This window comes from Antrostomus carolinensis, unplaced genomic scaffold (genome assembly GCF_000700745.2).
Source record: "Antrostomus carolinensis isolate BGI_N321 unplaced genomic scaffold, ASM70074v2 scaffold6886, whole genome shotgun sequence".
Lineage (NCBI taxonomy): Eukaryota > Metazoa > Chordata > Aves > Caprimulgiformes > Caprimulgidae > Antrostomus > Antrostomus carolinensis.
Window position 1 is genome coordinate 87602 of NW_010321125.1, and position 24213 is coordinate 111814.

At 34.3% G+C, this 24213-nt stretch overlaps 1 protein-coding gene across 1 annotated transcript in view; it reads right to left on the reverse strand.

Moving 5' to 3' along the window:
- Window positions 1-24213, reverse strand: part of CCDC141 (coiled-coil domain containing 141) — a 79505-nt gene that overhangs the window by 13682 nt on the left and 41610 nt on the right. The window contains exons 9-19 of the mRNA XM_010169802.2: window positions 18854-18995; window positions 16932-17051; window positions 14870-15067; window positions 13625-13801; window positions 12169-12348; window positions 11235-11360; window positions 10463-10651; window positions 9941-10120; window positions 8751-8900; window positions 2528-2668; window positions 316-510 (exon numbers count right to left, since the gene is read on the reverse strand). Of these exons, the coding sequence (XP_010168104.2) occupies window positions 316-510; window positions 2528-2668; window positions 8751-8900; window positions 9941-10120; window positions 10463-10651; window positions 11235-11360; window positions 12169-12348; window positions 13625-13801; window positions 14870-15067; window positions 16932-17051; window positions 18854-18995 (1798 nt within the window). The remainder of the gene's footprint in view (window positions 1-315; window positions 511-2527; window positions 2669-8750; window positions 8901-9940; window positions 10121-10462; window positions 10652-11234; window positions 11361-12168; window positions 12349-13624; window positions 13802-14869; window positions 15068-16931; window positions 17052-18853; window positions 18996-24213) is intronic.

The following is a 24213-nucleotide window of genomic DNA, read 5'->3' on the forward strand; positions in this document are numbered from 1 at the left end:
GCCTCAGAATATACTTAGAGAAAATGAACTCATAAGTATGATTATAGATATGATGAATTATTATGAAAGCCATACGGAGGTGGAAACCCCAGTCATATGCATAGCAGTGCAAGAATATGGTCAAGTTGCGTGTTACAACATTTTCCCCCTTTCTCCACAAAGTTATGAAGAAAAAATAAAATAAAATACAGATTTTTACCAATCTACTACTTTTGTAAGCCACAGATTTTGCCTGAAGTAGTTAAGAGCGATTTTATCTATCCCATTCCTGGATCATTATTACAGACACAGTGGGGATCTCAGGTTTACTAATACCTCTTCCATCATCTGTTGCAGATGCTCCATGAGATCCAGATTTTGCTTGTAATCCTCCACAACTCTGCTAAAGTCATTCAGCTGTTTTTGTAAGTCACTGATTGACCCCAAGAGGACTCTAGCTTTAGCATTAGGTTCATTTGCAACAGAGCCAATTACTTTCTTCTCTAAATTATCAATCCTCTTTTTAAGAATCTGTGTAAAAAATGTAGCAATGTTAAATACTGACACAAAAATGTTTTGATTTTTAGAAATAAAAATTAAAAATGATGCAAATATATTTCTTGTCCCGTATTTTAAAAAGTACAAGTTGCATTTGCAAAAATCAAAGGAAACTGGAGGGCCTCAACAATACTGATTAAAATCAATATAAGTTATATTTATATTAAAGGTGGAATTGAGTTACATTTTTCAGCTTAAAGATAAACAAATATCTGTAGAATAAAATATGAGATCTTAAACAAAATAACTTTCATTGAATCTGGAAAGGAAAAAATACTATTAAACCTCTGGAGTCTTTGACCAAATACAAGTCAATTTAAGCATCATGGTTAGTTATGTCCTAGAATGTTAACATATTGCTTAAGAATCTGATGTAAGCAACATCAGTGACAACCCAGTATAATCCCAAAGACCAAGTGGAACAAGTATTCATACTAGTACTTCATGACGTCTGGTATAAACATGATCTGTAAGTTTCAGGATAAGATATATACATGTATACATTTATATATTTTATAGCTGTTTTACAAGTGATGCAAAAAGACAGGCCCTTGATTTTTGTTTGGAGAGGAAGAGATTGGTTTAAAAAAAGGAAAGTATTTCATGAACTGTCCATTTATACACTTGTAATATACACTGGAAGGCCATTGCCAGTAGGTCAAAGGAGATTATTATTCCCTTCTGTGTAGCACTAGTGAGGTTACATCTGGAGTCCTGTGTCAACTTCTGGCTCCCCAACAGAAGAAATACCTAGACGTACTGGAGCAAATCCAGCAAGGGGCCACAAAGATGACTGAGTGACTGAACATGTGTCCTACAAGGAAGGAGAGAGCTGGGATTTTTTAGCCTGGAAAATAGAAAGCTCAAGGTGGAACTTACCAATGTGTAAAAAAAAAAATGATGGCAGGTAGTAAAGAAAACAGAGCCACACATGTCAGTGGTGTCTAGTAAAAAGGCAGGAAACAATGGACCCACACTAAAATACAGGAAATTCTGTTTAAGCAGGAAACAAACAAACAAAAACCCCCAAACAAAAAACACCTCACTTCTTTTACTCTAAGGGTGGAAGAGCTTACCCACAGAGCTTGTGGAGTCTCCATCTTTGGAGATATTCAAAACCCGACTGGACATGACAGAGCAACCCTTTGTAGTTGACTCTGCTCTGAGGAAGGAATTTTGACTAGATTGTCTCCAGAGGTTCCTTCCAACCTCAATGATTCTGTGATTTGAATTTACAATTGTGAATTAAATTTCCAAGAAAGTGCAAGGGAAAGATTGTAAAAGGAATAGTCGATGCAAAGAAAAGAAACAGCAAAAACAGAATCACAGAAGCTACTGGAAATTTCAATTTTAAAAGTTGTGAACATAGGGCAAGCAAAACAAAAAGTGCTAGTTCTGATTGGCAACTGAAAAGGTCCTTGTGGACTTTGGAAGGAGAGTTTCTGGTGAATGCAAAAGAACAGGTGAGGCTAGCAGGGCTCTAAGGTGCAAATGAGCATGATCAGCTCCAGGCAATGGATGCAGAAAAGGTTCTGAAGACTTTCACAATTAAATGAAAAAGACAAGAAAGTACATGGATACAAGAGGGAATAGGTGTGCGTTTATTGTCGATATGTTAATTTTGATAGGGTATTTGTTTTATTGCGGGCTTTTTGTAATGAGAGGGAAGACTAGGTCACACATATTGTGAAGGAACAGAGGCAAGAATAAAATAAGAGATTAAATAGAAAAATAATGGAGGATAAAAGGAATGAGCACAGAGCAATCAGGAACTGAAATGAAGTCATTTTACTGAAGGGAAATGGAAGAACAAAAGGAATAGAACAATGAAAAATGTCTCAGTCATTGACTGAGACAGTGGAAGAATATAAACCTGAGTAAGTGGGAAGCTCATAAAACATTTTACATCTTCTCTGATCTGCTTGGCACAGGCCACAACAGTTAATTCCACCAGTGAAGTCTTCACTAAGACTAAAATTTCTAACTTTACCTGTATTTTCTCTGCATGTGTATCAACTTGCTGAATCTGTATTTTAAGCACTTTCAAATTTCGAGCTTTTTCAGTTTTTTTCGTATAGTTAAACTTCAAATTGTTGAATTTCTTTTTGAGATCCTTAAATGATTCTCTGAGCTGAAACAGAGTAAGCATATTTGTTAGTAAAAAAGAAACCATCACACTTCAATTTAGTTTTTTTCAAGAGCTGTTTAACAGACTATGATCTGAACACTGAAAAATTCATACAGAAATTAATAACACTATGCCATCTCATAAAGCATCCTTATTTCCTCAGAATTTTTTTCCAGTAGTGGAAACTCGTAATCTTACTCAATCAACATTGTTGCATTTTGAATGTTGAAGTACTGTTTCCAGAATGCTGGGCAAAAAAAGGATTTGGGCAAAGGATGAGAGTCTTGCTCAGACCATCTAGGAAAAAAATCCTGTCTGAGAGTTTTCACTGATTTTAACTAGCAGTAGATGTCCTTCACATACTTCAGTCCATTTAGTGGAAATGGTGGCCATGTAAATGTACCATCATGTTCAGACAAATAGATTTGTATTTATTCATAGTACATTTCTCCTACAATACAACATTTATGTTAGCTTGATTTTTTTGTTTGTTTTTTTTTTTTTCTTGTTTTTTTTCCCCTCCTTTTTCAGAAGCCTTGCTTCTGAAAGGAAGTTGCACAGGGGCTTGATTTTATACACTGTGCTATTCCAAACTTAGCATAATTATTCACAGCATACAAACACAAATCCAGCTCTTTGCTGCAGGATCAAGAGGTAAACTATATGAGCACCTGCCTTTCAAATAACTATTCTATGAGTATGGTAGCAGAGATACCCAAAGAAAACCTCATCTAACTACAGCTAGATAGATTTGGTATCACATGAGAGTACTATTACTAGTTAGCACTGACTTGTCGCAGGAAGCTCAACATTAGGGAAAATTATTCTTATCATAATATAAATTAAGATGAACTATTAGCTCTGATTATGAAGCATCCATGACTTTCAAGATTTTTTTCAGATGGACTTATATTAGCTGAGATAACTACTATTAAATTTAGTTACACTAAATTTGCTGTGAAACTCTTTTTTACTTAGAAGGAATGTAGCTGTATTTTCTTTAATCTACGAACTATTTTAGAAATCCAGAATGATAGGAATGACACTGATTAAGTTCCAGGTAACTACTTTCATTTACACGCATATGGATCAGGTGCATGGCAAGTTTACTAGAATGAGTTTAATACACATAAAAAAGAAGAGTAATATATGATAAACATAATTTAAAAAAACAGTGTTTATTTACTAGTTATAATATAGGGTTGTTATATTCTTTTTTAAACTTTTTTTCCAATGCCAATTACCTTTTTGCTTTAATGTCCTCCTACAAGTGTGGCCTTAATAAACCACATGTCATTCTTTGCATTAGCAATGTTATATAAATAAGCATATCAAACACACTGAGCTAAATTATCTTTAAAGGACTATGAATTTTTTTAAAGTATAAAATTTTATTTTTTCAATATATTTTCTCTTAAAGCTATATAACTTCCAATTTTATTTAAATTGCAAAAAATCCTTTTAGATAGTACAGTTACTTTTGAATGCCTTTAAGCAATACATAGGAGAAACACACAAGTAAAAAATGCTTAAAATATGCTTCTGGTGCCTTATAAAAGGTACTATTTTAGTTACATTGCAATTCCATGTTCACATTTTTAAGTTATTTATAGTTAATTCATAAAAATTGAAATGGAATAATATAAAAATGACTGAAATATTCTTTTTGAGAATTTCACATCCTTTGGGTTTACGATCTTTTGATTTAGGAGAATGTAGAATAAATTATGTAGAGAATCCCAGGAGTAACGAATGCTCATTTTGCAGCTACTGTTATTGGAACAGCTAGCAATTAATCATTATTATTATTATTATATACTAATGTTAATCCACTGAGGGATATATTTTTCATTTTCATTTCATCTACTGGGATGTTGTGACATTATTACAGCAGTGAAAAGACAGATAGTGTTCACTCAGTGTAATGGAAAGGAAGGGAATTCTATCTCCAGCACTGTGATCTCCAATCAGTTTAAGCTTTTTGTCCTCCTTAAGTACACAGAATAATAAAATCTATCTAAAAGCTCCCTGTTAATAAAACCACTTCTTTGGAACAATATTTTGTATTCAGAACACAAGAGCCTTATTTGCTGGTTTAAGTTCGAGGAAAAGAAGAGATGAACAAGAATTATTTTAGTTTATTTCACTGGCTTATGCATACACCTAGGCTAGTGATCATTTATAAGGCCAGAGGCTCTCTTCATAGCAGTATCTGAAATTAGATCACCTTGTTTCAGATATGATCGCTCATGTGTCAAAGGTTTGCAGCTGCTGTCACTCTTCTCTTTTAGCAACAGTGGAAAAAACAGATTCAGCTCAGACTTGTACATCAACCCCTCAGAGTGCACGTACACAACTCCTGTTATCATCGGCAATTGTACCAAGGATGATATATGGCTGCCAATTTTTAAAAATCTAAACCCACCTCAGTTTTTCACTATTTTCTGCAAAATTAAATGAGAAATACTAAAGGAACTATACACCCTAATATGCTTCAGTGCTCTCAGCCCAGAAGTTTAATTGAACTTTGTAACTTGTCCATTGTGTCATAGTCATTAATCAGGCAGCTGTTCCTAACTATAGTTAGCCTGTCATGGGTGGAGAACGATAGTGATAGAGAGGGGTTTAGGTGCCAATTGCTCTGATTTATCACACAATTACAAAATAAATTTTAAAAAGCACATTATAAAGTTGCTTTAAACATGTTTTTGCAAGCAGTACAGTTCCAGTTAAATGCTTTGATTCCTATTTGAGCCACTCTAAGAGGTACTTCAGTGTTGTTAGCCACTGACCCTTCCATTTTCATTCATATATAAAACTTTTAGTAGCACTAATAATCAAAATAGCCCATGAAAGCAGGTTCCAGAAACAGATTTTCGAAGTGGCAAAGATGAAATAACAGAATCAAAGCCAGATAGAAAGTGGGAAGAAAGAAAAGCTGCTGTTCAAGTCATTAATGATTACTTTAATTCTGGGACTACAATTAAAATAAATTATAAGGCAAGAACTGTGCTAAGAAGCATCAATTCCCACTGACTTGTGAACAGAGATAGCTCCTTACCCTCTATGGTTAAAATCTACATTTTCAGTCATACCTTTCCATAAGTGTATAAATAATGACACAATGAAGAGAAAAGAAGTGAGATGACTGAGAAGAGCTAAGAACCTACTTCAGGATGTTACTCTTCTGTTGCAAGTTTTGTGCAGACATGCATTAATGTTATTTTTAAGGTGATAATCTAAAGAGAAGGTTTCTTAATTGCAAAAGTTATGTTATCACTTATAATCCCATGAACCGATTCAGTGTAGTATTAAGCTACAGTTACCTGAGGCTTGACTCAGCTCTATTACAAATGACTTCATTGTAATGCAGTGGAGCTGTGGCTCTTCAGAGTCTGCTACTCAAACTAGTTAGTGAAGCAGGAAGCCCAAACTGTCAAATACAGACCTCAAAGGTCGTATGAGCTTTCCTTATACCTTTCAAAAACGTAGAGGGCATTTGCCTCTGCAAATTCACTTTAAATCAGAGAAGACACACAAAAGGCATGCAATTTACTCTTCTGTCCTTCTATCCTTGGCTATAAATTTAAGTATTTGTTTCCTTGCTTCTTATAGAGGCACTGTGTTACAAACACAGGCAGCTAGCCAAGTCCTACAAGTATGATATTTTCAAACAGCAGTGAATCCTAATCACCAAAGCCCTCACTCAGATGCTTTATTTACACACAAATTCACCACATTAAATGTAAATTAAGTATTTACTGCAGAATTCCAAATATTTTCAGTCAGCTTTAAAGTTTGCTCTGTACACTAGTAAATCATAACTGAATTATCTGGTTGTCTGTTTACTATGTGACAGCTATGAACAGCTGTTGCTTGCTGCTGGCACATGAAATATTTATTTGGTTAGACATAGTAGATGGTAAAGAAATGGTTATTTCAGACAGGTCTGGTAGATACTAGTAATACTTAGACTAATTTCTGATATTAAAATTATCAGAACTTAAAATACTGAATTGAATACTCATAGCTTTAACATCCTTCAAGTAGTTCAGTGCCTGGTTTATGATTCCTAAGCAGAATTAGTTGTAAATACTCAATGAAAAAAAAAATGAAAAAAAACCAGACAATGGATAAATGCATATACAGGTACATTAGCCAAGCATTTGTTTAGGAAATATCTTCTATGCTAACCTCTAACAGAATCTATAGAAAAAGGTATCTGTATGCCAAATTATTACAATTTAGTTTACATTCAATATTCAATGAGGTCTGGGGGTGACAGATTTTAACTTAATCAGTCAACATGGCTTTCCCAACTTAAATAAACAAACAAATAAATAAATAACACTGTATTTGAAAATATGGTATGCAATTATTTTGCAGAGGATGTCCATTAACTATGAGAAGCTAAAACATTACATTTTGTGATATAGGGCATGTGGTGAATAACACATCACTGACATACTTTCATTTAAATTTGAGAGAGACAGAAGATTGTTTTTTTTTTTCCTCTACTTACTCCACCCACTGTAAGTCTAACAAGTAATAAAAATAGAAAAAGAAATCTTCTTAGAAAGGAGTTGCATCCTCCTGCCCTCATTACATAATCACAGAATTTTAGGACAGAAACAAGAGACTTTTTAATATAACTGTACATTTTTTAATATGGCCAGCCTTACGTACAGGCTGCTCAGTGAACATTTCTTTTACTTCAACAAATTTGAGGGTGTTTCAGTAAAAACCTAGAATACTTTAGTTCAAACCTCAAATATTCTGATTCTGTCATACCACTGCAAAGTGTAATGGGACTTCTTGATTAAGTACTTCATGCTTTCATTCTCTTCTACAGCATGGTTCCCTCTGCCAGAGTGCTTCTCCTATACCATCTGCTGCTCCTATTGCCTCCTATCAATGGCCAAGAAGTTATATCACAGGAGACTGATGCACAGAAGATCACACACTCAGCTTATGACAAGGGACTATTACTGTAACTGAGATTCAAAACCACCTTTTTTTTGATGCACATGTTCTTTCAATTTCAAAATACCTTTTTGTAAAAATGGATGCTTTTCCCAAACACACAAGAATATTTTGTAAAATAAAAGAAAACCCAAACAATAATTTTCTCATTAAAAATAGTTGGGACAGAAATCTCAGTTACCTCTACTTTGCAGATTTTGAGAAAACATAGTCTTTCTTTATTCAGGTGTCGAGTTACTTAGTGAAAGATAAAAAGAAAATATAACTTTCAGTGTCACGTTTCCACTACCTATGCTTCCCACTACTGGAAACATCAGTGTGAAATCCATCCAGGTAAGAATCCAGTTTCTGTATTTCATGGATTCACAGAATTGCAGTCTACAGAACATCAAGAGGCCAGCCGTCTCTTACTTTAATGGATCACTCTGAGAAAATTCATTCTATGGAATGTTTTTCTTAAATTGATTTTTGCTGAGACATCTATCCAATTCAACCTTTAAGTTGCAAGTGGACTTGTATTTGGCGTACTAAGATGTTAAATTAATAATCATATTAACTAAGTAATTTTTCCCAAGTTCCATAGTACTGAATTCTAATATCTTATGCCAAGGAACACTTCCTTTCCTTCTAGCAATTCCTTAAGTATCATATATTGTGTTCTGAATGTTAAATACTAAATTATTATTAACTTTTCATTAAAAGACTGAAAGATCTTTCTAATAGCCTTACAACTGCAATATATGTAAATTCTACTTTTGTTTGAAACTTCAGCTTCTGAAGAAAGAAATATGAAGACTCAAGTATTTCAGATGAAGCTGAGAGAGCTGAAAGCCAAAGAAAATAAAGCTGCTCTATTTCTAGTCCTCTTGGTACAGGGAAAGCACTTTATTGCCAGTCCAACAACTTGATATAATCCCGAACTGAAGAGGTATGGATCATAGACTATTATTGCTGCTGTGTGGATCAAAAGTTGCTGTTAAGATGAAAATCAACTTTTCTGTATACCTACAGCAGTTAGGGGAATGGTAAACAGTAGCATATATTAAAGAACACAAAAGTCCTTTTAACAGTCATTCATTGTACTGGGATTTCTCTCATATACCTCATTTATCTCCTCTTGAGTGGCACAGTGTCGGAAATGCTGTGAAAGTTCTTCCTCATATTTATTGGCTTTGGAGCTCCAGTTAATGTTATCACACTCATATCTAGCAAGTTCCTGCTTCAGATTCTTTACAGAAACATTCAAACAATTCTAAAGCGGGAATAGACAAAGAAACTTATGAAACTCAGGAAATGTATTGATTTAACCAATCTAAAATTAACATCATTTTGACACAGAACATGCATAATCAGAGTAAACTATTAAACCTCCATTGTAATGAGAGCAAGTATATAGCAGTTTCAATCACTAGTAGTCTGAAGAGTAGTTTTGGGTCAAAGTCACAACTCATACATGGTGTCTTCCCTGAGTAAAGAGGAAATGGCCTGCTCTAGTCTTTTACCACCTGGAGATTAGCTCCTTTCTGCTGTGAATCAGTTTATGGAGTCTGAAGAGCAGATTGGCAATATGGATAATCTAGGCAGGTCATAACAGAATGTCTTGCTTTCTCCTTAGTAAATGAATACAGGGTAATGACAATCCAGCCTTGAAAAATAACTGCTTTCTAAAATTATATCTATTTTGCCATGCAAATCAGTCTGGAATCCACAAATAAGGTAGCACTGTTATATTTCCTTTTTGTTCTTTTGTTATCCTTTCTTTATACAAGAATAAATATGTGAAACAACCTTTAACAAAGTAACAGGAGTCTAATATATAGATGGGGCATTCAAGAAATCACCAACAGTGCCTTGAATTGCACAAAGAATACTAGAGAACAGAAAGTCATTCTTTTCTTTTTCCAAGCACTGATATTTTAAGATTAATTTCCTCCCTATTTCAAATCCCTTTTTCAATTTTCCAGAGTAAGATCTGCTCACAGACCATTAAAAAAATTAAAACAAGATTTCAAAGAAATTAATTTTTCTCTTGGCAAAAGCAATTCATAATGTGAGTAAGTTTGATCATTCCTCGATGTTTCATTTAATTTGATGGTGGTATATCTTCCAACTCTAAAAATTATCAACTCTTTTACATTTAATGTTTTGCTTTCTTTTAAAAGTATCTTAAAGCTCTGTTTTTATTTTTCACAGATTATTAATAAATTTTTGTACATCTAAAAATCAGTCAGATAATTCCAATAATCTTTCATATTTCTCCTTGAAATCACAAGTCATTCTAAGTCTACTCACGGGTTGCTGCACTGCAGACAAGATGTCCACTCCCTGGGTAATAAGCAGTTTATACAGCTTTCTGATATGTGCGTGTTTCTCCTGAGCATTCACAAGATAGTCTTTAGCATGGTGCACATTTTCAGGGTCCACACTTGTTTCAGGAATATCCAGTTCTCCTGATTTTGATAGACATTCCAGCTGGGATATATTAAAACAAAAATCAGTGTGTGTTTAAAATAATGTGAAAGGAAGCTTACAATTCCTTCCTTACCAATAATGTGTTACTCTAAACTTGGTTGATGTAGGTTTAAGTACTTAAATTTGGGTTCAGATCTGAATTTTTAATTCTCCAAATTTCATGCAGTTTTAGATACAAAATTTTAATTCTGACCACCAGGTGGGTTAATGCTGTTTGGGTTGGTTTTTTGTTGGGTTTTTTTTTTTTGGGGGGGGGGGGGTTTTTGGGAAGAAAGATGACAAGCACCAAAACCAACGAGTTTAACTGCAACAGGAAGGTACAGTTTAAAATATTATACTCACTTCTTTTTTAATGTGATGGAATTTGACTGTCTTGTTGAAAATCTCATCATGTTCTGTCATTGTATCCTTTACTGTTTGATGGAGATGAATAAGCTCACTTATTCTCTCAGAATTCTCTTTCCCAGGAAATCCTTTCTGCCTTGGTAATTCTAATAATTTTATCAGGTACTCAAGCTCAGCATTCAGTTGCTAGCAAAAAATCAGAAGTTACTCAAATCAGACCAAAATATTTGCAAGTTTTCCCTTACATTTAATGAAACAACCACCTAGAAATAGTGAGTTGTCTTGGTGAAAAATCAGTGTCATGCTCTCCACATACCTTGCTTCTTCTAGGCATGAATCTCTGCTATCACCCAGAAACAGCCTTGGATTAAAACCAGTCAAACTGACTTGTAGGGGAACAGCAGACCAAATTGCTAAAACTCAGAAACAGTATTCAGAGGAGGTAGGAAGCTCAATATGACATACCTCAGCTTCTGACCAGCTCTAACTCAAAAGCATGAAGTTGGTAGTCACTGTGTACTTCCACCACCCCAGTGCTTTTGTGTCACTTTAATAGGCAGCTAACACCATGCAAGGTATTCTCTGGACACTGAAGGTAAAATTTCTTCTTGCCTACCTTATAAACACAGGCAAACCCTTCCTTCTGTAAAAGCAATGTAAAACATGAAACATTGCGAACCCCGACACTCTGTTTGGGGTCAATGTGAATCTTCACTGTACCAAAAAAAGCTTTTCACCCACTGTGCACTTCACTAGTTTGGTTTCTCACCTGATACTGTGGTTTCATTTGGTTAAGCTTTTTTTGTAGTTCTAAAACAATGAAAAGGTCATTTCCAAGGTCAACTGTTGCTTCAATCTGGAGTGCCTCTTGAAGAATCCGTAATCCATGGGTAGTCTAAAAGATAATCAAAGAGTTCAGTGTTTGTATCTGTAGTAAAAAAAAAAAAAAAATTAAACTCAAATCTAAATTTTTAAGAAGAACCCTTCCCCAAGAACCCTTTTTTTTTTTTTTTTTTTTTTTGTTACTATAAACCTCTCTGTTTCTAACTTTCTGACTGACAAGGGTGATAAGAAATTTTTCAGACAGGGTGTAAAAACGATTCAGACACTAAGTCCGCAGGATTCACACACACAATGTCTTTTCTGTGATAACAGATGTTGTGGTTTAGTGATAAGTTGCACTACACAAACAGCATCTACAAACCTCTGGTTCCGCTTCTAGTCTAGCTAGCTCTGCTTTTAAAGAACACTGCACACTTTGCCTCTGCCAAGGAGGTTTCAATCCTCTTTAGTTATGAACATGTTTGGACTTGACTTTAGTAACTATTAGGACACAGTTTTGTTTAGTAACTATTAAGTCACAACAAAATGGTGCTTTAAAAAAAAGCAAATGCAATCAACCAAACAAACAAAAAAAGAAAAAAACAAAGCACTGCTGGTGTAGTATACGGACTTGATTAAAACCTAAAATTTGAAGTGAGGACTTGGACTTGTATGTGTTTAAATAAGGGTAAAAATGATCAAAACCAATTCATGTTTCTTCATTACTATCTGAATGGCAGAATAGACTATGGGGAAGTATCTTACTGATCATCTTTTTTCTTAAATGATACCTATAGTAGTTGATGAGAGAGTTACAGACAAACTAATTACAATCTAGAAACATTTGGCACAGTTGCTTTCTTCCTAGCTATTTTACTTACAATTTTCAGTTGTTCTTTAAATGTCTGGCGCTGTTGCTTGGTGGGTTTTACTTGAGTAATTTTAAAATTCCAGAATGCCCAAAGATCAGTCAGCTCTTTCTTTTCTTTACTCAGATTAGCAATGATATCTTCTGTTACTTGTACAGATTTTTCAACTTTAAATATTAAACTCTCATTTGCCTGGCAAATAGACAGACACATTTTTTTTCCACATATGTTTTTATAAAATACATTTAAAACCTCGCAATATTGAAGTCTCAGCAAAGCTTAATAAAAAACAACTATTCTAGCATAACTTCTTTGAAAATTTCTGGTACTCTGGGTATCTTTAAATACACTTTTCTCTTAGAAATAGACATAGATCAACAAGATTTTCTATACTAAGGATATGGCTAACAAAGTATAAAATCTAGAACAGGTCAGTAATGACTGAATCATTGCTATCTGATGCTTATTCAACACTTACACAAAATAAAGTAATTTCTGAATAGACAGAACTACCTTTTGGGCAATAGCAAATGGAAAGTGAAGTGGATGAAGAAAAGACTTAGAAGCTACAACCTAAAAATATCATGAGAACAGAGTAGCAGAAAATACAGTGGCAACACACACATCTTTAGACAATATCTGAAGACTTTAGACTTTAAGTGATTGCAGTGCAATTTCACATTCGCACATATTCAGCTTGCCTTTACACAATCTTATCTGTGCCTGGCTGCATCCAGCTGTGACAGTACACACTTCAGTCTGCACTAACTGCCTGAGAATTTTCCCTGCTTAAGTAGGTTTTTCCAGCTATTCTTGCACACTGCTGTATGTTATCAATACCAACTCGCCCTTCTCACACTAATGTAACTGCTCTCTAGTCCCTCCTATAAAAATAGAAAGAACAGCTGGGTATCTAGGCCATCTACATTAATTGGGATCACTTTAGGAGTGGCAGCTTAGGGAATGATTGCACATCTCAAATGATCATCTCATGAAGGGGTGCTACAAATCCACTGCTAGGCAGTGCAGCAGAACCCAAGACAAAATGTAAAAACACCAGGAAAGATTATCTGCAAGGAAGTAGCTCTAGCACCCATTTCTTTAGAACTTCATATACTCAATTAGTAAAGACTGCCTCTTAGTGGAAGTAAAATAAACTTGAAACTGTGCTTGCACATATCCTGCTCTCCAACATGAACAACAGCAATATGTGCACGTATTATATTTGTATGCAGGTAATGGATCATGTATTAAGGGTTCCGTCATTGTTAATCATAAAACTTTTTATATTACTTATAATACTATTAGCACTCAAATAATACTTTTATATTTTAAAAGTAGATATCAACATTAGTCCCTTTAAAACTAGGTACCGGGGAAATCAAAATACATCAGTCACAGAACAAGGATTAGATCTCTCCACTGGCAAACATCAAATATTCAATATGGTTTATCACACTATACTCACCACATTTACTAAATTAAGAAAATTGCAACCCATATTTTGGGTGGAAAATATCTTCTTTATAGCCTTTTGCCACTGAGAATTAGCTGACTCCATTGCAATTTTATTTTCAGACTCCCTGTTTTTTTGTAGTGGTTCCGATTTATAGAATTCCTTCAGCTTTTTAATTTCATCATTCACCTACAGAAAGACATAATATAAGCATCAAAAAAACAAATTAAAAAATTGAGCTGCTATAATCAAAATGTATACAGACATGATAAAATTGAACAGCAGTCTCTGAATCTTTTCCAGGTTTTAAGATCTATCATCCTCCCTAAAATCTATACAAATACTAAATAATAAAAAAGTTTTAATCTGCAAACCAGTAGATGGCAAGTAGACAGGTGGCAGCAATTGGTTAAATTTCTGTCACATATCATTACATGTGTATTATATACCAGTTTATCAATGCAATGATTTTCACAGATCTGTTTAATATGAAATAACTGAAGTTAGCAATAATTGGAAGTAGACACAATCCAATGTTTTGGCAGTTTATCTTCAAATAAATAAATCCTATGGCTAATTTTTTCTGATAGGTTCCATTCCATTTTCAATTTCTTTCTAAACATAAAATTTATGTTGTAGAATTTTATAACAACCATTACGTCAAAAAGAAAATTAACTGCCCCAGGCATCATTAGCACAGCTACCAAAATTAAGTTGGTATTAAATTGATTATTATTTCTGCTAGACCTGGTTTAAATTTAATTTTTAAACCCCTTCAGATTAATTAACACTCCAGTGGAAGTAGTGCAAGACAGTGATAAATATCTATATCAATATATTATAATACGATAAATACCTATATGAACATATGTGAAATATTTTTAAAATTATATAAAGCAAAAATCAGTAAATTTAAGAGTCAGAGTATATACATGTAAGGATTTTAATTATGTATATAATAAGAGAGCACATGTGCACAGGATAAAAGGTAAAAAATAAATTATAATATTTCTTACAATGATGATTTTAATCAGTAGAAAATCTGTACATAGATTAGTCATTATGTTGATGCAAGTTCAATGATCAAGGCTGCTTGCCCTGATGAAACAGATCTCTCCTTAAAGCAGAAAAGAGTTTACAAAGACTTGCAGTGCTTTCATGACATAGCATATACAAGATTTGTTTTAGCAAGCTAAAAGCACATTTTTCACTTGTAAGATTTTCAGTCTAGTGCAAGAAGTAGTAAGTAATCTGTACCTCCGTAGCTGACTTTAAAAAGGTCACATACGTTTCTAGAATTTCTAGTTTTGAACTAATATTTTTTTCAATTTTTTTCAGTTCTTCATTCATAAAGTCAGTTCTGCTAGAAAAAGTTGCCACTTGCTCGGGTTCAAGCTCCTCCATATCTTTATCTTTGATGATTCTCTTAGCTGCATCGAGTTCATGTGAAATTTCCTTTGAGGATACAAGCATAGAACAATATGTGTAATGACTGAAAAGGACTCACGAACATTCATATCAATGTTATTTTCACTAGCATTTCTTTCTTAACGTATAATTCAGTTACTTAGTTGAAGAGTTCATAATGGACATCATATGCTGAAAATAACCATTCTTTCCTGTAATATTGTAACACTAAAAATTATGGATGAAGTTATTAAAATAGCTATTTTGAATAGAAAAAAAGTAGGAATCTCAGTATTCAAAATAAGGAAACCACTTAACAGTGTAAGAATGAAAACATAAGCGTTCCATATGGGAACACTGACAGCCAGAACTGCTTGTCTGATACTCAGTTCTTGCAGGAGAACTCGCTGTCCACTCTAGAATGAGATTCCAGAAGCACTAGGTCCTCATAAGGCTACTGCTGTAACTGTTTTAAGGCCTATCCTTTAGTGTTTTGCTTTATTAATCTTAGTTTCACGCATGCCTTCATTCCTGAATCAATAATTGCTTCCCAGCTCCAGACTAGTCCCTACCTGTCAAGTTAGACTGCCCTGCATTCCAACCCAAACCAATGTTCTTGCATGCAGCATATGTGCAGAAATCAGACAGATCAAATAGTGGGTCTTAGCTGTTACTGTATCAACTGCTCAGACCAAGAAGAAAGTCACAGTATGCTGTCTGAGCAAGAGCTGACTTACTAACATTTTCCATGATCCAGATGGGATTCTGGTTTTCAGATTCACTGTCTTAACTCACAGCTTCATATATCTATGTGCTTATCTACTTTTATATATTTAACTCAATACCACTTAGCACATCTACCTCTAGCATTCAACCAAGAGCACAAACTCTATTATATCTCAACCCACAGAAAGACTAGGTAGGAGAAGTTACTATTGTCAGGGCAGACTGTATACTGCAAAAAAATAAGGTAACACCCTGGCATGCAAAAATTTGGCAGAAAAAAAAAAATACTAAGAACTATTATATCGTCTTGTGGAACAAAAAGGGGCACTTGTTCACCTGCTGAATGTTTTAGATTCTTCCTATGCACTCTACAGAATTTCTTTAAAGTTAATTCTATTTCTACAAATACTGTACAGATCTAGCTCTTGGGTTCCATAAACTGTTGCCTGAAATAAAAAATAACTCCATAGGAGTAATGGACTTTTAAGAACTCCTAAAATACAGGATACTCCTAAAATACATACTGCCCTGTTGTTCAGCTTAGTCATGAAATATGCACCTGTGTCAAGACCATGGAGGTTTTAAGCCACTTTCAGATACCACAGTTCTGCTACAGGATTTGGAAAGGCCCTGGATGTGACTTTAAAATAGCCTCATCTGTGTTACAGAGCTGAGTGCTGCAGTGCTTTCATACCACGGCTGCATTCCCTACATGACCAATGGATATCTGATGCCAACTTCACAGCCCCCTTCAAAGTTTCTCTATCTGGGAACTACTTTTTTTCTTTTTTTGCTGATTTATCCTTTTTATTTGGTATAACAAACCACAAGAAAAGTTTTCTTTGCCTCTGACTGTCTAGACAATTTTTGAACTTGATGCCTCAGGTAGGAGTAGCAATCCACATTTGAAGAGTCTTCCTGTCAAGGGTTAATACTGGGATCCTGAGCCAGTAACAAATAACATGATGAGATAGAGGCAATGGGGAAAACCAATGACACAAGAAGGACTGACTTGTAAAGTTATCTGTGGTTTTGTTCATCAACTACAGTTTTAAACTAAACTATAGAATCATTTTCTTTCCAAAACTATGGAAGAAACTCAGCCTTTCACGTTATTTAGAACTACATGCAGCATGCATTTATTTCTAAAAGTACTTAACATTGTTAAAGCTTCTTTTTTTTTTACCTTTGTTTGTTTAGCCAGTTCAAGGTGTTTGTTCAAAACTCTTTCCGATTCAGACAAATATGAACCAATCTCCATAGCAACTGCAAGCATTGGGGTGATTTTTTTAATTGACTGCGATACCTTTATTTGAAAGCATTATTTATATAGTTAATTTATACAAATAGACAATATAAAAACAGTATAAAACATGATTTTGTATTGAAAAAAGTGAAGCAAACTTGTCTGTTGGCATTTAGATTATGTACTTTGCATAATTCAGAGAAATTCAGAAATTAAAATATAAAGGAAGAAAATTCTACTATTTCTCCTAGAGAAAATTCTAAGTCTCTCATTTTATTGATAGCACTTTCCTTTACCCTAAGTATCCCAGGCTTGTTATTTCAGTTAGGCACAAGTTCATTGTAATCTAGGTATTATAAACTTGGCAGAAATACTTGTATTATGCTTCTTTTTTTTTTTTTTTTGCTTGTTTGTTTGTTTCAGAAAGTATATTTAAAGCTTCTCTGCCAAGCTAAGAAACCTATTTTTGAACAGACACATGTACACAACTCCATTTCATTGCCACTGTAAGACATTATATATGCATGCGGGTAACAAAACAGATTATAAAAAGCAGAAGCAGATGATACCAGACATAGTGTGTATCATTATTATCAGACAGGTGAATTAACATGTACTATTTATTTTAAGAAGTGGCTGCTGATTGAGGTTCAGACTGTATTAAATGAAGCTCAGGGGCAGTTGAATTTAGCACCAGATTATTTGGGATACTTTACATTAGCAGAAGGTTGCAATGAAAAGCTTTTTGCTAGGTAGAAATATAACAATAAGCACTAATCATTGTAATGAAAGATCATGTATTGTGACTCAAATCTTCAAAATGTTCTCTAACGCAAGTCTGGGAACAAAGTGATTACAAAAGCTGCAGAAAAAAAACATACGTCAAAATTGGGGTCTAAATTTTGTGTAAAAATTAAATGAATTGTAGTTTTAGCTTAAGATCCACAATATACTAGTGACATAATTTCTACAAGACCAACAGCAGCAATCAGCAAATCTTTTATTTTCAGCAAAACTCCACAATATTTTCACTGTGTTCTAATTCCACAAGGCCTCTTCTACATAAATTGAATGTGAAGGGACCAATCTATGGCAAATTTACTTCCCATTTGTTTCAGAATAGTTCATTATAAACCATGCAAATATTATAAAATATCCATTTGCAGACTTAATTATTCAGTCATTAAATTTGATTTACTTTTTTGGTCTATGCTGTGGGATTTCCTTGATATGAACCTTGTTAAAAGATTATATTTGTAATTTGAATTTAGACATGGAATCTTATTTAGGAGCCATGTGTCTGTTGCATCTCTGACAAGTCATTAAAAAAGTCTGCAGTACTATAGAACGTTCAACAGCTCAAAGAAGGCTGTAATGCCCTTGATGCATTGGTATCTTAATGAATAAAGGTATTTTTTTATAGTGACCAGAATCTACTCTTCTTCAGTCTTACTGACAACATGTTGCAGTTCATAGTCACCCTCAATTTCGCCACAATTCTATTTTTATCTTCAGTCAAATGAAACAGAAGGCATAAAAACAGTATAGGAAACCTGCACACCCATGATTGCTCACTTCTTTTCCAAAAGAAAGAATTTTAATAGCTTATTATCTAAGTAAATCCATGCTTTATTGAAGATCAGTGGTGAAATGGTCTCATGGAAACGGCTACATTTTTCAGAACAGCTTTAGGTTCATTTGCACTGACAACAGCATTCAGCATTCTAACTACAACTGTGAGCTAACAAACCAATATATTACTTGAAATTATCTGAATCAACTTTAATATCCACATAGCTAAATTACGGAAGTGCAATGCGCTGTTCATTAATGCATTAAGATGACGATGTGTTATCATGTACCTTATTTAGATGATCCTCAAGTGAGGCAGTCCATTGTTGTTTCTTCAAAGTAAATTCTTTGTAATCTGGACACTGCTTGATTAATAGATCTACTTTTTTTTTAACATATTCCATCATTTTCTGAATTCCTGTCACCCAAGAGCTAAAATGAAAAAGCAGAACTGCTGTTATTTCTCATTTTGGCTCAACAATCAGGATGATAATGACTTAAAAAAACCCCAAACTTTTCTGTTGATTTGCATGACAAGGAACTTATAAATTCTAAACTGTGACCCTCAAAATAAAAATAACCAAGAGGAATACTAAAATAAATCCAAAATTGGTAATTAGTGGAACACAGGAGTGACATTTCCAAACAAATCATTTCTCACCAGTGCTTAAGTTAGATTCATACGCCAGATAACCTGATTCAGTGAGAAATACCTCATTTTACTAATAATTCTGAACCTTACTTATGCTATCTAAAGCATATCACTTCTACTTCAATTTTTTTTTTTTCTTTGGACTTTCAAATTTCAATTTCTAGGAAGAAATTCTTCTCTGTGAGGGTGGTCAGATACTAGAATAGGTTGCCCAGAGAAATTGTGGATGTCCCCTCCCTGGAAGTGTTTAAGGGAGGTTGGATGAGGCTTTGAGCAACCTGGTCTAGTGGATGCTGATGGCAACCTGATGATGGCACGGGGGTTGGAACCAGAGGATCTTTAAGGTCTCTTCCAACCCAAACCATTCTGTGATTCAATCAAATATTTCAGTGTTTTTACAGTAGCTGGAAAAAGAATGTCATATACATTCTAAGTAAACATTCCTTCAAAGATGCTGTTTTAACAGGAGAAAAGACAACATAAATTTACAAAACTCTAGCTTGTCTCATAATTTAAAACATTTAATAGCAGGGAAGGAATTCACGATCTGAATACTTAAGGCAGTCCTCTTCAAACTGTAAACAGGTTACCACATACAATTAAGATCTGAAGTTTTGATATTAAAAAAAGAAACCCCCATATCAATTGTTTTACTACTTAAATTAATTCATCGTAAGAATTTTTGTAAGACAAAAATGTCCTAAATAGGTTTTTCATTAGTTTAGTCTCATTAGAAACTTATGTTAATACAGGTTAATGAAGGTTAATTCAAGGTTTCCATCTTTGTCCTCAAAAATAAAAAAAAAAAAATTCTCCTCACTTTCAGATCAGGCTTAGAGTTAAATTCTGCAACCTCAAAGAAAAACCTTACTCTACACTCCTAAGATGAATTATGGTATTAGAATAGATCATTCTGTTTCAATCTGATCCAAGAATCTCTCTCCAAAGAGAAACTAAATTTTAAGTTCTTTCTAGGGAGTAAGTGATTTCAGATTTTGTAAATTACTCTTCAGAAATTACTCTTCACAAACCTGTTAGTTTGTGCTTTATCCTTTAATTCTAAAAATGTCACTCCTTTACTTCAGTACTCCTTAAAAAGAGGTATGTTTAAAAACCTCTACTAGTACCACTCCTTTAAAAAAAAGCTATAAGAGAATAAGATTTATAGGTTTTGAAAATCATAATTTAAATCTCAAAATCTTTGAAAGTATCACTAGTTTGTTATGAGTTAATACAACAAATTTAAAACAGCAGTAAAATAAAGACAGTTCTTATAGGCAAGGTAATTGGCTGGCAAAGTAACAAGCGTTCTCTTAATGAACAAAATTTAATGATTGTATAATATTTTTAGATTTATTACATACAAAGTTTTGCTCCTCTTGTATTTCTAGCTGGTTTTAATCTAAAAATATGAGATCTCAAAAATTAGACCTACCAATATTTTAGTTTTGAAACACTCTAGGATTACAAGAAAGAACTGCCTTCTGTCACTTTTCTATAATCTATTCCTCTTCCAATGTGAACACTTCCAACATTTGCATTTATTTGGACTGTCTTTTAGTATAAGGCTGCAACATGCCTCAAGAAGATTTGAAAGTAGGACAGAATTAACATCATATGTCTCCATTTTTACTGTGAGTTGGATTTCCAATTACACCACTGAGGTCAGCATCACTAGCCCTAAACATACTCCTCCCTCAATGTGAGGGTATCAGTATTAGATTTGTAAATCAAAAACTAGTAGAGCTGTCTTATCATATGCATATAAACTGCCCAGCTTATTTCTGGGTACTCTAAAAATTAAAATAGCAAAATAATGTGGATGCATAAATTCATGTACATTTTAATTCTTTTAATGTTCAAGTACTCCATCTTCTCTTAGTGCATTTAAACCAGTATTATACATGGCAGTCGCTTTGATATTGCATTAAAAATACATTTTCCAGTATCCTCATTCAGAAGATACGGTGCAATTCAGGGCATCATCTCATCAAAATCAACCCAACCCGAGCAAGGTCAGATGATTCCTTCTTATTAATAAATATATTGTCTGAAAAACTGGAGTCTTGCTTCTTTTTTAAAACTAGTAAAGTAATGCGAGTAGCAGAGCGTGCAATACCTTTTCTATCACAAATGATGAAGGAATTCTAAAATTACTGCACTCCAATTACTCCTTCTGGGAGCTGGCAGCTATTTTCAAATTCCACATGAATTTTTACTTGTTGCCAGCTAGTTCAAAGATCCTACCATAATGCAAACACTTAGCAGCTACGTATCTCACTTTTGGATTATACTTTTCTGTCTTAGGGCAAAGCAGCTTTTTGAAAAGATACCTAAAGTTTTTCAGATCCACACTGTTCACTGCCTTCAAATTGTGACTGCCCAAGTCCCTCAGGATTTCCAGTCTGGATAGTTAAAGAAAACGAAAAGTCTGTGAGGGCAGTTAAGACTACCAGTGAATTATGGAATAAGGGGAACAAAATAGTAATCAGGATTTAGTCTTAATGGGAGTTCTGTTTTCTGTCCAAATCTTCCTCCTTTGACTCTCAGCTGTTCATATAAATCTTGACCATGTGGGTTAATCACTGGGTCAGCATTTAAGGATAGCACAGTGGCTTATACATGACAAAGAGAGGCCCCTCTCTTTCCTCTTTCAAAATGTGAACATTTCTGTGTGAAATTAATATTCTGGAATATAACATCTTACCACATTTGCTGACAGAACTCACTGTGTCACCATTACTAGGCTTATGAACTGGTTGAGAGCATTCTGAGCCACGGGTTAGGCAAAAAAACCCCTAGACTTGTCTTGGTGTACAAAAAGTCAAATGTTAGTCAGGATCATCTTTGTTGCACTGATGACTAGCCTCATGCTGAGCTGCATCTGGAAGAGACTAACCAGCAGGTTATTCCCCTCTGTTAAGGTCATGTGAAACTGCATCTGGAGGCCAGCTTGTCCAGTTTGGGACCCCGCAGTACAAGACAGACAAATAAGCTCGAGTGAATTGAGCAGAGGTCACCAAGATGGTTGGAGGTGGGAGCATATGATGTACAAGGGGGTGCTGAAAGAACTCTGTTGAGACTACAGAAAGGTGATCTAATTGCTCTCTTTTCATTATCTGTGAGGAAGTGGGGTTATACAGAAGACATGATCAGAGTCTTTTCAGAGGTGTACTGCAAAAGGGCAAGAGGCAATATTTACAAGTTGCAGCAACAGAAATTTTGGCTAGATATGAGAAAAACATGTTTCACAAGGAGAGTACTTAAGCACTAGAACAAGTTACCCAGAGAAGCTATGAAATCTCCATCCTTGGATATACTAAGAATTTGGCCCTGAGCAACCTAATCTAACTGACAAGTTTTGAGCAAGGAATTGCACCAAGTGAGGGCAGAGTTCCTTCACAGTTTAAATTATTCCATGACTGTAATCCTCAAACCCATTCCTAGGAATATAAAGTGTTCCACCTGCACAGAAGTAGTAGCACTGCTCCTTGAAATATATGGCAAATTCACTACATTTGGACATTGAGGCCTGACGGCTGCAGGGAAAAACTGAAAAGCCATAATATTGTGTTTGCTTTTTTAGAAATGAGCTTATTTATTTTTATGATGCAAGTAGACATTTAAAATATTAGAGTCTGAGATTTTTCACTGTTCTTTAGAAAGAGCAAAACACTTTTCTAGTGAGAATGCCTATTGATACTGTTTTGGATTTCACCTTCCTTCTCTAAATCACAGCTGCTTTGGCTGTAACGCTTTGCCGTTTTTTAAATTATAATGTCTCCTAGGCAGCAGTCTTACCTTCTTTATTTATTTACAGAATATCTTGAACAGTGCTTTGGCACACAGGAGATCTGCCTGTGGCATGACCTATTTTTATTGAATTTTACCAGAAATTACTGATAGGGTTATTTTGACAAATGTATTCCATACTTCTTGATGTGTAGCGATGATATCTTACTATCCTACTGCCGATTTGGACTGTTTAAAAATTTTTTTAAACTCTCAGTAGGGAAGAAAGAAAATTAATTACTTGTTATTTTAGGGATTTATTCTATCAAGATCTTTAGTGTTTCTACACATTAATCAATGCTGTGCAGACATAATTTGAAACACATCTGCTTCTGTTGAGGTAATGTCTAGCAGAACATCAAGTCCTAGAGAACAGAAGCATGTGTTCTGGAACTATGGTTGGTTTAGGAATCAAAGTTTCACCGAGGAAAATCCCTTCCTTTTCATTTAATTAGAATATCAGGAGATGCTGAAGCAGTAACAATAGCTGTTACTGTTATTGCATAGCAGCAATAGCTGCATGTGTTCCCGAAACAACTTTCTATTTGAATTTTCTATTTTGTCCCTTTGTTAGGTTCAAGACAATTACATCTGGGGTGACAGATGAAGGCACTTTAGATAAAATATTTTGCAAGGTCTTGAGATGAAATGATGATCTTATCTAAAATTTCAGTTGCTGTGTTGAACTCAAGCTATTCAAAGCTCGGGAAAAATTAAGGACATAAGCATGTAATGGGAAGGTAGCACTAAGCTGACCACTAGCCAGCCATCAACCACGGTCATCTGTTCTGTCTTTGAAGTAGAACTCACTAGTATAAATGGTCTTCATTCTTACTGCACCAGCCTCCTACTAAGACCTGAAAAGTAGGAGATATTAAACCACTAGGACTGATTCTAAGTTATGCTTTACATCAGTGTAGAAATAATAACTGTGGAGTACACCATCACCGAAATTAACAAAAGCTTTTGAAGAAAAAAAAAATATTTCATTCATGAATTAAAACTACTAAGAAGTGAAGAAACTTTTACATTTTCTGCACTTGGCTTAACATCTGTATTTGTTTTGCATCAAATCACGTTGTAATTGCTAAAATGATGACTTTAAAAAAATTCTAAAAGCATTACATTGGGAAGCAGGGAGTGTTCATAGCCATTGGTATTTTTTCATTTGCATAGATTTACTTTTCCAAAATGTCAACTAAACCA